This window comes from Ustilaginoidea virens, chromosome 5 (genome assembly GCF_000687475.1).
Source record: "Ustilaginoidea virens chromosome 5, complete sequence".
Classification (NCBI taxonomy): Eukaryota; Fungi; Ascomycota; class Sordariomycetes; order Hypocreales; family Clavicipitaceae; genus Ustilaginoidea; species Ustilaginoidea virens.
The window spans coordinates 983,433-999,745 of NC_057320.1; the positions used below are offsets into that span (position 1 = coordinate 983,433).

The window sequence follows — 16,313 nt, forward strand, 5'->3', positions numbered from 1 at the left end:
GGCATGGGGTCCCGGAAATGAACACACGTCGATAGTCAAACCCGGCTTGCTCTGATTCCGGGTTCCCTTGGGAACAAGAAAAGGGGGGGAAACCGCATGCATAATTCCAGCCGGCCGTTGGGGAGGGAGTAGGCTGGCCGGCCATCTGGGCAACGGCCATGAACTTTGTCGGCGATGCTGCAAGCCCAGTCGCGAATCATTCTGTACTGGAAGCCCGCTTTTGTCATTGGCAGCTAGGGCCTGGATCTGGCATTGCCTACGATGTGCACGAGGGGCGGTGGGCAGACACGCAGTTGACTTCACGGTGATGAAATGACGGAAGAGGCAAGCTTGGCGTCCACAAACGACGCCAAACACGCACCCCGGGCTGACGAGAGAATCAGCTCGAGACGGATTTATTTCAAGGCTGATTGGGGGCGTAGATTGTCCTCCCATCGACGACCGTCTCCACCAAAAACACACGAGACTCGGAACCATGCTGCTGAGCCAAGACGTCAATGGCCGATCCAATCAATCAGTCTGCAGAGAACCAATCTCTGATCCACCCAGCCATCCATTCCGCCCGCAGCGGTTCCAGCAACAGGATGGCTGGAAGAAGACTCCGCGTTTTAGACGTGCCGAGCTTGGCAATAGCACCACCGGGGCCGGACATTTGGCTGTAAAAGTCGAGCAGCTTGTATCCCGGGTTGCGCAGGCGCGTCTCCGAGCCGTCGGATGCAGAGCTCCCAGCAGCCAGCGCCGACACCCATGCCGCGTAGGGCGTCACGCTCACGTCCTTTTCTTCCGAGGCGCCACCCCCGATGGCCGACAGGGTGGATCGAACGTCGGGCAAAACGTCAGCCCACGATGTGCTCAGAGGGTTCACGGCGTGAACGACAAGAGGATCGCTCCCGGCCTCGGCCCCGGCCCCGGCCAGAACCTTGACAAAGTCCACAATCAGGCCGTTCAGGCGGTCGACCGGGATCCAGTCAATGTCGCCCATGTAGCCGTTGGGGTGGTGCTCGTCTGCAGAACCAAGCGTCTCTGGGAGCGACCCGATGTGCTTTGAGCTTCGGATGAGAATGGGGAACCACTCATTCCTGTTCCAGCCGCGGAGCGAGTCTACCGACCCGGTAATCTGCCCGATGCGAACGATTCCCGTCCTGAGGTTGAATTCCTGCGAGGCATACTGGAGCAGCAGCTCGCTGATGAACTTGCTCTCGCCGTACCCTGTCACGGCCGGAGATTCCATGTCCCGCAGTATGGTCTCGGGAACTGCGGGCTCAGCTTGCGGGGTCTGGTGGTAGTTCGCCGTGGCGCTGATGCTTGAGAGGAATATGAGGGAGGGTGCGTGAGCCGAGTGAGCGGCGAGGGAGAGCAGGTTGACAAGCCCCTGCAGGCTGGGCTTGAAGGATGAGACGGAAAGGTTGAAGTCGACCGGCCACGCGTTGTGGACAATGGTCGTGATGCTGGACTTGATCGTGTCCAAGATGGGTGGTGAGATTCCCAGGTCAGAGCGCCCGAGGTCCGCTGTGAGGAAGGTGACTTTGGACGACGGCAAAGCTGTGGCGAGACCTCGCCGCGCGTTGGACCTGATTTGGGCTTGCTCCGAGTCTTGGGACCTATTCAGACAGTAGACGTGGCTGATGGATTCATCGCCGACAAGCTTGTCGAGCACGAACGACCCCACGTTTCCAGTTGATCCGGTCAGCAGCACGACGTGCCTCTCGGGCTTCGGAGGATGCGGCGGCAAGCCCGTGCGCTTTGCTTCTCGGCAGAGCGCCGACAATGCGGCCTTTTGCGCGTGGAGGATTTCCGTCATGCGCGCAAGACGACCACGGTTCGCCGGGCTGCTGGCCGACGACGCTACCACGTCGGCATCGCGGCGGCCGGAGGATTCCACAATGACCTGCGACAGGGACTCGACCGAAGGGTTTGAGTAGATGGTCTTGGGCTCAATCCAGGCGAGATGCAGATGCAGCTGCAGATGGCGACTCAGCCTGTGGACAATGAGCGAGTCCATGCCCAAGCTGAAAAAGTCAGCATCCGGCTGCACCTCGTTCCAGCCCGTCAGGTGGTGGATGAGGTCCTGAACCACTTGCGAGACAGACTCTCTGCTTGTGACGTCCAGGTTCTCTCGAGGCTCAAGGGCTATCGCGTCCTCTAGCTCGTTGTACATTGCGGAGATGTCTTGCTTGTACAGCTCAAGCGTGGCCTTTCTCTGCACGGTTCCCTTTGCCGATCGCGCCATGGGCCTCGACGCTTCGGTAAGCAGTATCTTGGACGGGGAGACGTGGGCATATCCGGGGTACAAGCTGTTGGCATGCCGGACAAGCGGCCAGATACGATCAATGACTTGTCTGGTCTCTTGGCGCGAGAGGCTGGCGCTGTTGCACGGCTCGATGAGAAGAGCAGACTCGAACCGCGCGTCTCCCAGCATGAGCACGTCCCGGACTTCGGCGTGGCTGCCGACGATGCGCTCAAACTCTGCCGGGTTGGTCTTTTCCCCCGTCAGATACACAATCAGGTCGTCGGCGCGACTCTCATACACCCAGGCGTTTGGCCTGTCTGGATGCGGCGCAAACAAGTCGCCGGTTTCGTATTCCCGCAGATGGGGGTACACGGCGAAGACAGGGTTGGGACGCCCGTGCACGAGGTTGTTGACCAGCACGAGCTCGTGCAAGTTGCCGAAGCGATGCCGCAGCTGAGCGTGCGCTTGTGGGTGAAACTCGACCGACTGCCAATCGGTGCCCTGGGACAGGGGTTCACGGTAGACCAGGGGGAACGACCCAAACTCACTTGAGCCAAAGACCTGGTACAGGGGCAACTTGGACGCGACCAGATCGGCGGCTTCTTGCGGCGCGGCTCCGCCTATGTACACGAGATGTTGCACCCTGGTCGACACGGCGGCCAGAGCCTGGCTGTCCTGAGCCATGGACTGCAGCATTATAGGAGCCACAAGCACCCAGTCAACCGACGTGTTGCTGACGGCCTCGACGATACTGTGAAGGGCGGGAGGAGGGCCGGGCAAGGGATAAACGGGGATGCTTGAGTGAAACATGGGCGAAAAAAGCGTAAAGGCCAATCCGGCCATCTGCGGATCCCGGGAAAAAAAAAAGAAAGAAACTGACTTAGTAAATCAAGGGCCCGAAGGGGGGGGGGGGGGGGGGTTGGCTGGGAGAGGTGGGCAGGGACATACATGAAAAACAGGCAGCGTGATAAGCGACGAAGCCTGAGTTAATAGCCGGTTTGGACTATCAAAGCCTTCTGGGGGCTCGATGGACGTGTTGGAGGCCACGGCAGCAATGAACTCGTTGGTGTATATGAGAGGCTTAGGGATACCTTTTTCAATCGCCATCATTGTTATTATCATGGTGGTCATCATGGTCATCAGGGTTATATTTTTCTGATGGCAGTTTCTTCCTGTGTCCTGCTCAATGCGCTTCACACACCTGTCGAGCCCGATGTATGCAAAACGCACACAGGATCATGCTTTGCCTGCTCATACGTCTTCTCATACGGGTACTCAGACACATGCTCCAGGCTGAGCAGGTCCGGCAAGGACTGAATGTGGACTTTGCGCGAGATGCCGCAGGACGACAGGACCGCCGCGGCAGCGGGCTCCGGACATGTCGTCACCAGGATTTTGCAGCTCAACCGCTCGAGGAGCGATTCAAAGGCAACCTTGCTGTTGCGCGGCGATGGGAAGAAGACCTGTCGAGTGGACTCGGATGAGACGGGCTGCCCGACCCGGCCGTTTGCAGCAGACTCGGACAACGCACCTTGTAGCCAGTCATGATGGCTGCGAGCAGGAGGATCGAGTAGCGCAGATCCCCGGGCCCAAGGTAAGCAATGGTTTGATGGTCGTGACTCGTGCCCAGGGTGTCTTGGATCCACCATGCCAGATGGTTGACGGCTTTCCAAAGCTGCAAGTTGGTGACGAGGCAGAAACCGCTAGCGTATGAGGACGGCGAGGCGGGCAGCTTTGCGAAGACGCCGGTCGGCGACGAGCGTTTCCGAAGCTCCAGGGCCTCGAGCATAGTTTGGCGAATCTCATTGGCAGGCCGGGCCTGGCTATGCTCAGGGCTCACAAGTGCCGACATGGCCGAAAGGGAGCCTCGCTTGGCTATCCAGGGCTCTGCACTCACGGGGGTTTTTTTGCCGGAGACGCTCGGGCTGGCGGGGGACGACGGAGGGCGCTTTTGCGCGGATTCGAAACCAGCCGGTCGATTGATGCTGAAGAAGTAGATAAATAAAATAAATAAATAAATAAAAGCGAGGAAGGCTAAAAAAAATAATAATAATAAAATAAAATAAAGGAAAAGGAAAAGGAAAAGGAAAAGGGAAGCAGGAGGGCGAGCAAGAGTTGCGGGGGCAGAGACGAAACTGAATCAAACGTTGCCGGTTCGCCCGTCGTCCTCGATGCCCGCAAAAAAAGCTTTGTCTGACTCTGACACGCCGAAAAGCTGACTAGGGAAGGTATCAAAGTTGTCAACCGAGCCGGCCGATGACGACATGAATGGTGGAAAATGCAAAGCCGGGGGCCGCAACGAGTCCCGGAGGGCTGGAGTTCCGTGGAACCTTTTTAGCGCAGCAGCCCAACTTTAAACAAGAGAACATTAGCTGGGGGCGGGGAGGGGGGCTGCGGAAGACGGCAAACGCAACGGTGAGAAGAGAGAGCGGAGGGGCGACGGGCTGGAGGGGGTGGCGTGGATGCGTGGGAGAGGTTGTCTGGTGCTTGGGGCGAGCGTTGTTGCTTGGGCGAGGGTGAGGTCGTGCCGGGCTAAGCGAGAGGATCCGAGGGGAGGAGGAAACTTGTGGGAGTCTGGGGTGGGGGCCCTCGAGGTCGTGGAGTGGGGCAGCAAGCCCTATGTCCATCGTTGATCGTCCATCATCCATCATCCATGCACCCCTGCACCCCTGCACCCCTGCACGTGGGGCAGCGACGTTGGGTCTGGAGACGGTTCGACTTGCTCTATAGGGCCTAGTGGTCCCCTCAGCGACGAGCGGCCTACCCCGCCTCTCTAGCCACGAGGCCAGGCAATTCCCGCCAGCTGCAACGGCGCCCCCGTCTTGGTCGTTTCCGGCCGCTTCCGGCTAGTCTCGGCGGGTCACGGCTGCTTTCGGGCGTCGGGGCGTCGAGAGAGTTTGGGGTGCCCGGGGGGGGGGGGGGGGAACAAGCAAACAAAGTCCTAAAAGACATGATAAAAAAAGAAGCAGCCAGAAAGAGAGAGAATGAAGAAAAAGAAAAGAAACGAAAAAGAAAAGAAAATCAAGAGACAGAGCCGTGTGGCTAAACGCGATGCAGTCGGAGCTTCCAACCCCCCGGCGATGCACATGGAGAATGTTGTATTTTCCGGCGGCGGCGGCGGCGGCGCCTCAAGGATTCCCAACCCCACCAACCTCTCCTCTTCTCGTCCCAGAGCAAGGGCCGGCGCGAACCTAATGCAGGGCTTACCCACTCCTTCATGCAGCCGAGATGTCAGTTTGTAGAACATTCGGGGCATGTCGCTCAGGGAGTCGGCGTATCAACCGTCCGAGGCTAAACAAGTGGCAAAGTAATCCGGAAGGCTCCGACATTCCTACCCAGAAAAGCTAGCTATCAATAACGGGGGCGGAAAATTATACCAGACCCCATCTCAAACCCCCGCCACCAAGCAACAAGAAACGAGACAACATCGTACGCTCCGTACAGCAAGCAATACGGCCGGCACTAATGAAATAAATAGTAAACAAGTAAACCCCCCGCATCCCACATGTCTGGTCGACCTCTCCGTCCACACTTTGACGACCGAGGAGACTTTTGGCCACTTCGATGGAGACGGAACAGGAACGCACTGGGTTTCAAACCCGCAACGAACCCCATCCGGCCGAATTGGTCGAGGGCGGTGTACGTCCTCCTCGCTCCTTCCTTGCGCTGCTCGCTCCTTCCTTGCGTTGCTCGCTCCTTCCCTTGTGTAGAGTCCCGTGCGGTGGTGGTGGTGGCGGTGGCCTTCTCGGTGCTCCCCCCACCACCACCACCAAAAAAAAAAAAAAAAAAAAAAAAAAAAACCCAAAACCTCCCCCCCCCCCCCCCCGCTGCAAACGAGAAAAGAGGCTGGCGCTGACATTTTGCCTTTTTTGGCCGCTGCAGCACGTCAACCAGAAAGTGAGCATTCGCGAGCTGAGAAACAGCATCCCGCCGCATTGCTTCCAGCCCTCGCTGCTCTGGTCCGCCCTCTACCTGCTTCGCGATCTGGCTTACTCCGCCGTCCTGCTGGCCGCGCTGCATCACCTCCTGCACACGGGGCTGGTGGCCAAGTCGCCGGCGCTGTACTACCTCGTCGTCACCACCTACGGCTTCTGCCAGGGCATCGTCTGGACCGGGCTCTGGGTCATTGCCCACGACTGCGGGCACAGCGCCTTTTCCAACTCGGCCTTGCTCAACGATGTGGTCGGCTTCGTCCTTCACTCCAGCCTCCTGGCGCCGTACTTTTCCTGGAAGTCGACCCATCGCCGTCACCACATCTACGCCAACCACATTGAAAAGGACCTGAATTATGTGCCGCCCAACCGACCCGAGTACGCCTCCAAGATTGGCCAGGCCGTCGACACTCTGGAGCACGTAGGCCAGGATTCGCCCCTGGTCCTGCTGCTGAGAATCTTGCTTCAGCAGGCCATCGGATGGAACTGGTACATTCTCTCCAACATTACCTGTCCGCCTACTGCCGTCGTCAAGAAGGGCATGTCGGCCTGGCGACATAGCCATTTCGACCCCTGGGGAGCCCTGTTTAGAGAATCCGAGGTTTCGGCCATTCTCTTGTCTGATTTGGGATGCCTGGGCACAGCCTATGTCTTGTATCAGTTGTATCAAGTATTTGGCTCGTTTGAGACCCTGTTTTGGGTCTACATTGTTCCTTGGACCTGGGTCAATCATTGGATAGGTGGGATCTCTCCTTCTTGCCTTGTTTATTGGCCCCTCCCCCTCAAGGTCTCTCCCTATCCACCTGTTTCCTAGGCTAACATTTTGTTCCGTCAAGTCATGATTACCTATCTCCACCACACTCATCCCGACTTGCCAAAATACACTCCAGAATCCTGGACTTTTGTTCGCGGCGCCACTGCCACCATGGACCGCGACTTTGGTTTCATCGGCACGCACTTTCTGCATCACATCTCGTCGGATCACGTCACTCATCACCTCTTTTCGTCCATCCCCCACTACTACACTCGCCAGGCGAGCCAGGCCATCATTCCTATGCTAGGCAACCACTACCATGGGCGAGGTCGGTTCCGATACGAGGATCTTCAGATTGCCTTCCGCCAATGCCAGTGGGTGGAAGGCGATGCGGAAAAGGACAGGAAGCTGGGCTTGTATCAGGATGAGCAAAAGGCGGATGCGTGTCGTCGGGCCTTGTGGTATCGCGGAGGTGTCAGCCCCAGCCCCGAGTATAAGATGAGGGGGGCGACTTTTCTGACGGGGAAGTTCTGAACACACACACACACACACACACACACACACAAAAAAAAAAAAAAAAAAAAAAAAAAAAAAAAGGAGAAGAAGAAGAAACGGAAAGATATATAGATGTCTAGGGGAGACGGCAACTGTATATTTGGACACCGCAAACAGACAGAATGGTGTACCAAAATAGGAAAAAAAGGGGGAAGAGAAGGACCACTAGATACATCAAGATTGTGCAAGACGCTCTATGAGACGATAAACCTTGTCGTCGATCTGCTGTGCCGCCGAGTGCATGCTCTGATTGGCAGCCATGGCCGCATGCCCGGCTACCAGGCCGTCTCGAAGGAGCAGAATCATGCGTGCCGACCCGTCCGGTTTCTCGACGAACGCGCAGTCCAGCGGAACATGCAGTACAGCCTCGATATCCTGCCGCACCATGTCCCAGGCCACGAGGGGATTGCCAAACACGAACCGATGTGCCGCGCGAGGTGCGGGTGCTGCTGCTGCTGCTGCTGCTGCTGATCCTCCTCCTGCATCACTATCTCCTCCTGCTCTTCCATCATCACCACCACCACCGTTCTCTCCTCCTCCTCCTCCATCATCACCACCACCACCACCACCACCCCCATGACCATCATCCGTCCCCCCCACATCGGTGGCACCCAGGCCACGCGCGAAATGCCCCATCCACCGCCCGTGGTTGAACTCGGCAAACAGCACAAAGCCCGTCGCCGTCCCCGTCGCTCCCACAACCTGCGCGACGCCCTCGGCGCTAGTCGTCCCCGCCAGCTCTGCCAGCCGCACAGGCGGCACCAGCCGGCGGAATCTCTCAACCACCGCGGCGTACGGTGCGTCCACGTCCACCGTCACGCGCTGGACCGCAATCGTCTCTACTGTTGCTGCTGCGCTGGCGGCAAGCGCGGCGGCAGCCATGGTTGAACCCGTCTGTTCTGTCCTGTCTGTTCTGTCTGTCTGTTCTCTCTGTCTGTTCTGTCTGTCTGCCTGTCTGCCTGTCTGTCCGCCTTCGTCGTCGTGTCTGTGCTGCGTGGATTTTTTATTTTTTATTTTTTATTTTTTTTTTTAAATTTTTTGCTCTTCTCCGCCTTGGTCTCGACTCTTTTTTTTTTTATTTTTTATTTTTATTTTTTTTTCTGATTCGTGGGGGATTTTTGTTTCTTGGATTTTCCCCGGGGGCGGAAAAGCAACGGAGGGTGGAAGGGAAGGGGAGGGGTGTTTGTTTCTCGTTCGGTTGCCCGCTTGGGAGAAACCGGCAGGCATATCCGCACAACGTGACAACGTGACAACATGCAGAGATGACAGCAATTGCAAGGGAGGGGGGGGCGAGGCGAGGCGAGACGACGGGAAAACGTGTGCGTGTGGAAACACGGCTTTTCGGATGGAGGGAAGAGGGGGGTGTGAGTCTGTGAGAGGATCGTGGTGGCTCGTAGCTGGTCGGCGTGGCGGCCACTTGGGCACCAACACTGCTCCAGCACAGCGCTCGCTGCGGACATGGCAACGAGAGGGGAATAAAGTAGCTTCCGGTTGGGAAATCCTAAATCTGCATGTCTAGAAGAAACATTGGTTTCGTCTCAGTCCAGGCCCGGCGGTGTGTAAGCCATGACTCCAGGACATTGGTGGAGATGGCCGACTCCGAGGGGCCAGAAAGGCAAAAAAGCAAGTTCACGGACGAAAAAAAGGAAAAAAAAAAAAAAAAAAAACACGAAAGTAAGCCGCCTTGGCCACCAATATCCATCCTCCCGAGTTCTCGAAAGCGACCTCGTGTCCCGTGTCGGCGAATTGTAATTCGGCCGCCCCTCCCTCCCCGCGACTCAGAGACAAACCAACCCATCCCTTGCATCTTTTTTTTTCCCCCTCCAATATTGGCAAAGACCAGACAGACGCTTTCCGACTCGGCCATGGCCCGCCTTGTCCCACTCCAAGAGGACTTCCCATTCGACATCATCTCACATGATGTGCCCGTCACCCCGTTCCGGGAATACCCAACTGCAGTCGTCGACGAAAGCAGGGGCCTGAGGCTTTCCGTCAAGCAGTATATCCCTCGGGACGACAAACATCGCACCAATGAGGCCCTCCGAACAGAGCCCATCACCATCATCGCCGCGGGAGCCTTGGGCATCGCCAAGGAATCCTACGAGCCGCTATTCGAGGAGCTGCTCAGGTGCGCGCAGTCCTCGGGGGTGCTTATTCGGTCAATATGGATGGCGGACATGTTCAACGTCGGGCAGAGCGCGCTCCTGAACCAGGACAATCTAGGCTGCGACCCGGCGTGGATAGACCACTCTCGGGACCTGTGGAGCCTGATCAGCCGCTTTTCCGACCTCATGGTCAAGCCCATCGTTGGTCTCGGCCACTCCTTTGGGTGTAACCAGCTGCTCTGTCTTTCGTGCTGGCACCCAAGCCTATTCCATTCCTTCGCCTTTGTCGAGCCGGGCATCGACGCCCGCTATGGCAGGGGAATCACCATTCCCTGGGCCTTGCAGGCACTGCGGCAGAGGGACTCGTTCCCAACCAGGGCCGAAGCCGAAGACGCCGTCGTCAAGCTCAACAATGCTGCGTCCTGGGACCCCAGAGCTCTGTCGCGCCTGAAGCACTACTCGGTCCGTCAGGCAAGGGACAAGGACGGGGCAAGGAGCGTCTGGCGCCCCGTCACGCCAAAGCATCAGATCGCAGCTCTGGTGAGCCGCTTCAACCCTGGGCGCGTGGGTCTCGGGCCCAACGGGACCAAGGGCGTCACCATGGCGGAGCGGGAAGTGGTGCCCGACAGCGATCCTCTGGCCTTCAACATAGGCCCCTTTTACCGACACGAGCTGCGGCTAGCATGGAATATGCTGCCCAGCATGAGACCATGCGTCTTGTACGTCAATGGAGCCAAGTCGCCGTTCTTCGGGCACCCAGCGACCCGCGAGGAGAGGCTGCGTCGAACGGGAACGGGAGTCGGAGGCAACGGCGGAGTGAAGCTAGGCGCCGTCAGGCAGGTCGTCATCGAAGGCGGTGAGCATACCATGGTATTCGACGAGAGTCTGAAGACGGTGGCGGCTCATGTTGCCGACTGGTTAGCGGACGAGTGCCGGCGGTGGACGGAAGGACCCAAGAGACGAAGAGAACTGTGGCTGAGGGACGCTAAGGACAAGGGGTCGGTAGGAAGCGATTTTCTGGCTGCACTGGATGCTGAAATGAAGAGGATGAAGAGTAGGGCAGGGAAACTGTAGCATTCGTGGGTCAAACGGGAGAGGGAAAAAAAAAAAAGAGAAAGTGAGTTCTTCCCAAGACATGTTGGATGCCTTCAATTGATGCCATTGTCTCGTAGCATGTGGCCGCACCTGGCACCTTGCACCTTGGCACCTGGCGCTCGGTCCTCGGCGCTCGGCACCTGGCACTTGAAGCCTGGCAGGTGATGCTGATCAGACCAGACACCAGACCTTTGCGTGAAGTAGCGCTTCAGGCGGGATCAAACTCTTGTCTCCGCACAGAGAAAGAAGGACAGCACAGCGTTTCCGTTCTTCGCAGCTGGGCGAGTGACAGCAAGCATGGGGGGCTCGCGACACACCGCAAAACCATTTGGTATCTTACCCATCTACGGAGGGCCTCCCCATTGCTGCACGAAACGACGCAATCGATGATCTACGAAATCGTGGCTCAACGCGAGGTTCTTGGTGACATCTCCACGCACACTACCTCAGGTCGGCACTGGGCACGTTTCTCGCACGGGCGCTGAAGCTGGAGAGGAAAAGTTGATCCTGAGCCATCGTCAAGCTGGGCAAAAAAAAAAAAAAAGGTCATGGCCAGGCGAAGTATGCAGATGACCTGCCTACCTCGAAAACAACGGTGCACGACCCCAACCACTTGCAGCGCAACGCGAAATCCATGGCTTGAACTGGCTTAAACGAGGCCACACAAACACGTTCACGTTACTGGGCAAGTCACGATTCTGCCAGCGTCAGTAATCGATGACGGGAGCTTATATGTATCCCGCGGCTTCAAGCGTCCGTCTCTCGCTCTTCGCCGTGTTCCATCTAGCCCAAATCGGCGCTGTCCTGGGTTTGCGATGTTTGGTGTCTCAGCTCTGCAAGTTTGGCCGGATCAAGCCGCAGTTCAAAAGCGCCCCCTTTGCTCTGCTTGCCTCCAACACCAGCGTTTGCGCTGCAGCTTCTCCACGACCCGTGACATTGCCAGTATCAAGACCAGCGGTGTTGACGCATGTCGGCTACGGGTTCATCAAGATACGGCTCCCGTGGAAGTCTCGGGACAATCTTTCCTCAGAACCTCCAGAAAGGGAAGCAGGAGCTGCTGATTCTGACGGACCAGTGAGTTTGGGCGATACCCTTGCTCTTCGAGACACCTCCAGGCCAAAGGAGTCAGTCTCCCTGCGTAACCCCGATGTCTGATTCCATCGATGGCACTTGACGACCACGACGAATACAAAGACTTGCCCTGCACAAAGAAAGCTCTGCATTTCTGAAGTGAAAAAAAAAATCCCCTCGCGGGTGAAAGGAGGATGTAACCGATGCAGCACATGGTTCCAACTCGTTCTCTCTCGTGGTCTGGACTTTGCAGCAGTGGCGGCCTCAAGCATGGGTTTTTATGGGCCGGGCGCTGTCACCCACTGCGACAGGGGAAATTCGATTTCCCAGATGAGTACGGAGGACGGAGTATAGAGTGCATGTAAAAGGTTCCCCCCTTAGCTGTGCTCCGTACTCGGAGAATACAATCCACTTGTCTGGAAACATTTGATTTCCACCAGAACGAGCACACTTGATTATTTCGCTGCGTACCATGTATATGAGAGCAGCAAGGGTTTGGTTCACTGGCAAGTAAAAAACCCGAACGTGGAACCAACCCAATGCAGGGTTGCCCGATATGTATTGCTGGTCGCCGGGTCATGCCATGCCATGCAACGTCATGCCATGCAACGTCATGCTATGCAACGTCATGCCATGCAATGCCATGTCATGTCATGTCCTGTCGCGCAGATGCTGCATGTCGCAGGTGTCGGTATTAAAGCGATCGGTAGATGGCGTACGGAGACGGAGTACCCTGGTCAGGGATGAGGTTCCACTGTTCCACCAAGGTCAGGACGCAGATTTTCACCTTTTCTCCTTCTTCTCCTTGTTCTTCTTCTTCTTCTTCTTCTTCTTCTTCCTCTTTTTGCTTGTTCTAATCACAAACACGGAATTACGCATGGCGACAGATCTGTTCGCGGATACATTTGCAGGCACTGCTACGCGGCAGTGACCGCACCGCTCTTCGAGATGATCTCGCATCAGCTCTCAGCCCCAAGTGCTGCGCAGTGCTCCGAGAGCCTCCGTAGTGTGCAACGCTACGCAACACCCATCTTTCATTCATATACTTCTTTGAGCCTGATCAGAGCTCGTGAAAAAGCTTCCGTGACGAAATGCAGCGCCCCTCCAAGTAACGTGGCCCGATGCCTGTCTACCGAGCACGCAAGAACTAATCAGGGCGCCGATGGATGAGGCCTTTGGAAAGGGGAATGGGTCGACAGCGAGGCAGGGTCCTTGAGCAGATGACCCTTTTTCTGTGTGCAGGCAGTGGCCGAGTTGGGAGTGAACACGGGAATTACACGATGCTTCAATGGCCCGCACACGGCATGTCACGTCCTCGGCATCTTGAGATATCTCACCATCGAGTTAGGGCAACTACGGCTCCGGCAAAGACTGGACAAGCCGTACAAAAGGCCCCTCGGCCTGCCCGACAAACCTGTCCCGCATCTTGTATTCCACAGCTGAGCCTTCTTGCGCTCCTTTGTCTGCGACGAGATTGAACCGCCACAGAAGCTTCGCAACCCCCAAAGACAGCTCCATCAGGGCAAGCTGCTGCCCGATGCACCCGGTGGGCCCTGCGCCAAACGGCGCAAAGCCTGGCATTGTCTTGTGAGCCACATGCGTACCTTGTTCCGTCCATCGCTCCGGCAAATACGTCAGGGGCTCGGCAAAGTACGTTTCACTGCGATGCATCACATACGGACTGACGCCGACAGTCGTGCCGACGGGCACATGGCGACCCTCAATAGGCAAGTCCTCGCCGACAACCTCCCTCGGCAAGTGGCCCGGCGTGGGCGGCGACAGGCGTAGAGACTCGTTTATACACGCCCGCAGATACGGCAAGCTTGCAAGTTTGCAATTCGCTGCGTCGTACCGAATATCTGGCTCCTCGTCAAACGCTCCGTGTATCTCGCGTCTCAAGCGCTCCAGCTTGGAAGGGTTCTGTGCCAAGTAGAAGAAAGTCGCTGCGAGACCGCCGGCTGTAGATTGGGACCCCGCAACCATGAGCAGCACGCTCTCGCAGGCGAGATCCCCGGTTGAGTAACCTTCTCCTGTTTCGGGATCTTGGCCGTTGAGGAGGTGCGCAAACATGTCCTGATTCCGCCCCTCTTGTGCGAGTTTGGCGGCCTCTTGACGACGTTGCTTGAGCTTTCCTAGACAGAAGTTGCGAAACTGCACGTTGTCATGGAACGAGCGGCCGCCGAGAAGGGGGCCAAGACGCGTGCTGAAGAGGATATAACGAACCAGTTTTGTAATGGGATGGTAGCCCAGCTGCATACACGTCAGCGTGTGCCTTGCTCTCCTTGCCTTTCCTTCTTTCGGGCGAACACTCACAGAATACCAACCACCGGTCGCCTTGGGCACCAGAGCAGCAACACCCCGATCCCCTGTACCGGCAACAAGTCCAAAGGACGATCCATATGCCAAGTCGCCAAGGATATCAAAAATCAGGTAACTACACCAATCCCCGAGATCGAATCCTATCGGGCAGCTTTTCGCCTCCAGGGCAAGCCTTTCGATCCAGCAGTCGACGTGGGCGCGTATGCGAGGCTCGTAGTCTCTCAGAGCCCGCTCAGAGAAGGCGTGAGAGAGGAGCCTCCGCTTTATGGCATGACGGGACTTTTGCCTGGCGGTAAAGGTGCTCTCGAAACCGCCGGCCGAGTCGCGCACGCACTGGTACCAGTCTGATTTGATGATGTGGGCTTTGGATCTGTAAATGGCGTCCAAGGCTGGAGTGGTGGTGAAGGAGAGGGAGTTGTGAGAGAAGCGGACGGTGGGACCTGCAAAGGGGGTTGTTAGACTTGGCAGCAGCCGGCGGGGGAAGCATGGGGGATGCAGAATGGTTGCGGACCATATTCGGAATGCAATCTGCATAACCATTCGTGCCTGTCGCCTTTGCGAGCGTGATACCAGTTTGGAATGGACGTGAGGCGGGAGAGCAGCGGACCCGGATATGGTGCCAGCCTGTGGAGTCTCAGTCGATAAACGGCGACGGTTGCCTGGAACGTTTCTTCAGCAAATGCATAGGCCCGGGGAGGAAATTAGGGGGGGATTGGGGGGAGTTTCCGGGGATTCCCCAGCGCTCACTGACGAGAATCAGGGCAAGAAGAATGGCTCCGCATATCGCGGTGCCATGACTTGACGAGCACGGCCCGAGTCGGTGGTTCATGACGGCTCGGGCGACTCTGGTCTACGGGCTACGAATGCCGAGGAACCCGACCACCAGGCGGCTCAGACTCGGCCTTTCTTTCTGTTCGGTATTCGGGCGGTACGTGATGGCGCGCCCTCGTGCAACAGCCGGCTGACGTTGCGAGTCGGATGATCAGGGCCTAGGGCGACGGCTTGTGCGTCAGGTCCAGGTATGTCCAGGTATCTATCTATCTATCCATCATCAGTGGGCAATCCTCTCACCGCTCCAGTCACCGTAGTGCCAAGCGACGCGAGAACCGGTCGGTAGCGGACGGCCCCGTTTTCCCACGTGGCCGGGCGCATCCCGTCGGCCGGTCGGCGGCTCGGCCCGTGCCCGGTATCACGCCGGCCGCGCGGCGTCTGAGCACAAGGGGGTCCCGGGGCGAGCGGCGCTTTCGAAAAACGCCCCTCGGTTGTGACGCCGCACCGCCGGGGCGCAGCGTGCAGCGTGCAGCGTGCAGCGTGCAGCAACACAGGGACGCGGATGTGGATCTGGGGATGGGGATGGGGGGGGCTCGGTTCGATTCGGGAAGCCAAATTTACCTGCTTTTGCAATCAAAAATTCTCCTCTGTCCAGGGGAAGACTCATCGGCGGGCGCGGCCTCCCGGCTGTGGCATGACGGACTCCAGATGAATCGGGGGCGGGCGGCTGTGGAGAGCAGAGATGCTGGCACAGCAAGCTTGTCGAATGGAGTGGTGCCGGCTGGCTGGCGTCAAATTGCTGGTATTTTAATCGCGCGACTCGGCAAATGGGCCGGTGTACCAAACCCCAAGCTGACGTAAGCACGTGGGCGTCTGGTCGGCGTCTGGTCGGCAAGAATCTGCACAGTGCAGAGCAGAGTGGTTCAGTGGCGATTGCAGCGCCCGAGGCCCGACTAGGTACCTGCCCAAGGCTAACCTAAACCCATCGCCCCCAAGTCTACTGGTACATAGATTACAGTGCGGGGAAGCCCTGCCCCGCCTTGCCTTATCCCCGTCAACCGCGAGTGGGCAACGTAAAATTACTTTACTTGTAAAGGGCTACACTATGGACTACTGAGTAGTATCCTTCACTTTATAGGTGATTGATTATAAATACAGCAGAGACTCGATACATTACTTGCACGGCCAATGAGGTACTTTACTTTTGACGACGTGGTGGGGTGAGTCCCGGCCATGGCAAAAGATCCTTTCTAAAAGCTGACGAGCGGCCGACGCAGACGGGCTAGTGTCCTTGATCATTTGTTTGTTTTCGCAAGGCCACTGTTTTCCGCCGTCGGGTGTCAATTCTACCGACCACGGTGCCAAAATAGTGGGTTTGTAGGAGGTTGAAATTCTTCTAGCTCGTTTAACAAAATTCTCCACTTTTCATAGCGCCCCCCCCCCCCCCCCCCCCCCCGTAAAGAAAAAGCAAAAGCCCAGCC

The 16,313-nt window shown here is 57.3% G+C and overlaps 6 protein-coding genes across 6 annotated transcripts; 3 read left to right on the forward strand and 3 right to left on the reverse strand.

Moving 5' to 3' along the window:
* Positions 1-514: 514 nt before the first annotated feature.
* Positions 515-4,082, reverse strand: UV8b_06262 (uncharacterized protein; the record flags this gene model as incomplete). The annotated part of the gene is made up of 4 exons (XM_043143759.1): positions 515-3,073; positions 3,179-3,321; positions 3,432-3,693; positions 3,762-4,082. The coding sequence occupies 4 exons, from the start codon at positions 4,080-4,082 to the stop codon at positions 515-517; spliced, it is 3,285 nt and encodes a 1,094-aa protein (XP_042999694.1).
* Positions 4,083-5,794: 1,712 nt separating this feature from the next.
* On the forward strand, positions 5,795-7,450 carry UV8b_06263 (uncharacterized protein; the record flags this gene model as incomplete). The annotated part of the gene is made up of 3 exons (XM_043143760.1): positions 5,795-5,869; positions 6,113-6,902; positions 6,999-7,450. 3 exons carry the CDS (start codon positions 5,795-5,797, stop codon positions 7,448-7,450), a joined length of 1,317 nt encoding a protein of 438 aa, XP_042999695.1.
* A 195-nt stretch (positions 7,451-7,645) lies between these two features.
* On the reverse strand, positions 7,646-8,353 carry UV8b_06264 (uncharacterized protein; the record flags this gene model as incomplete). The annotated part of the gene is made up of 1 exon (XM_043143761.1): positions 7,646-8,353. The coding sequence occupies one exon, from the start codon at positions 8,351-8,353 to the stop codon at positions 7,646-7,648; it is 708 nt and encodes a 235-aa protein (XP_042999696.1).
* A 983-nt stretch (positions 8,354-9,336) lies between these two features.
* UV8b_06265 (uncharacterized protein) lies at positions 9,337-10,650 on the forward strand (the record flags this gene model as incomplete). The annotated part of the gene is made up of 1 exon (XM_043143762.1): positions 9,337-10,650. The coding sequence occupies one exon, from the start codon at positions 9,337-9,339 to the stop codon at positions 10,648-10,650; it is 1,314 nt and encodes a 437-aa protein (XP_042999697.1).
* Positions 10,651-11,388: 738 nt separating this feature from the next.
* On the forward strand, positions 11,389-11,826 carry UV8b_06266 (uncharacterized protein; the record flags this gene model as incomplete). The annotated part of the gene is made up of 1 exon (XM_043143763.1): positions 11,389-11,826. The coding sequence occupies one exon, from the start codon at positions 11,389-11,391 to the stop codon at positions 11,824-11,826; it is 438 nt and encodes a 145-aa protein (XP_042999698.1).
* Positions 11,827-13,095: 1,269 nt separating this feature from the next.
* Positions 13,096-14,890, reverse strand: UV8b_06267 (uncharacterized protein; the record flags this gene model as incomplete). Its single annotated transcript, XM_043143764.1, has 4 exons — positions 13,096-13,992; positions 14,056-14,501; positions 14,573-14,720; positions 14,813-14,890. 4 exons carry the CDS (start codon positions 14,888-14,890, stop codon positions 13,096-13,098), a joined length of 1,569 nt encoding a protein of 522 aa, XP_042999699.1.
* Between the last annotated feature and the right edge of the window lie 1,423 nt (positions 14,891-16,313).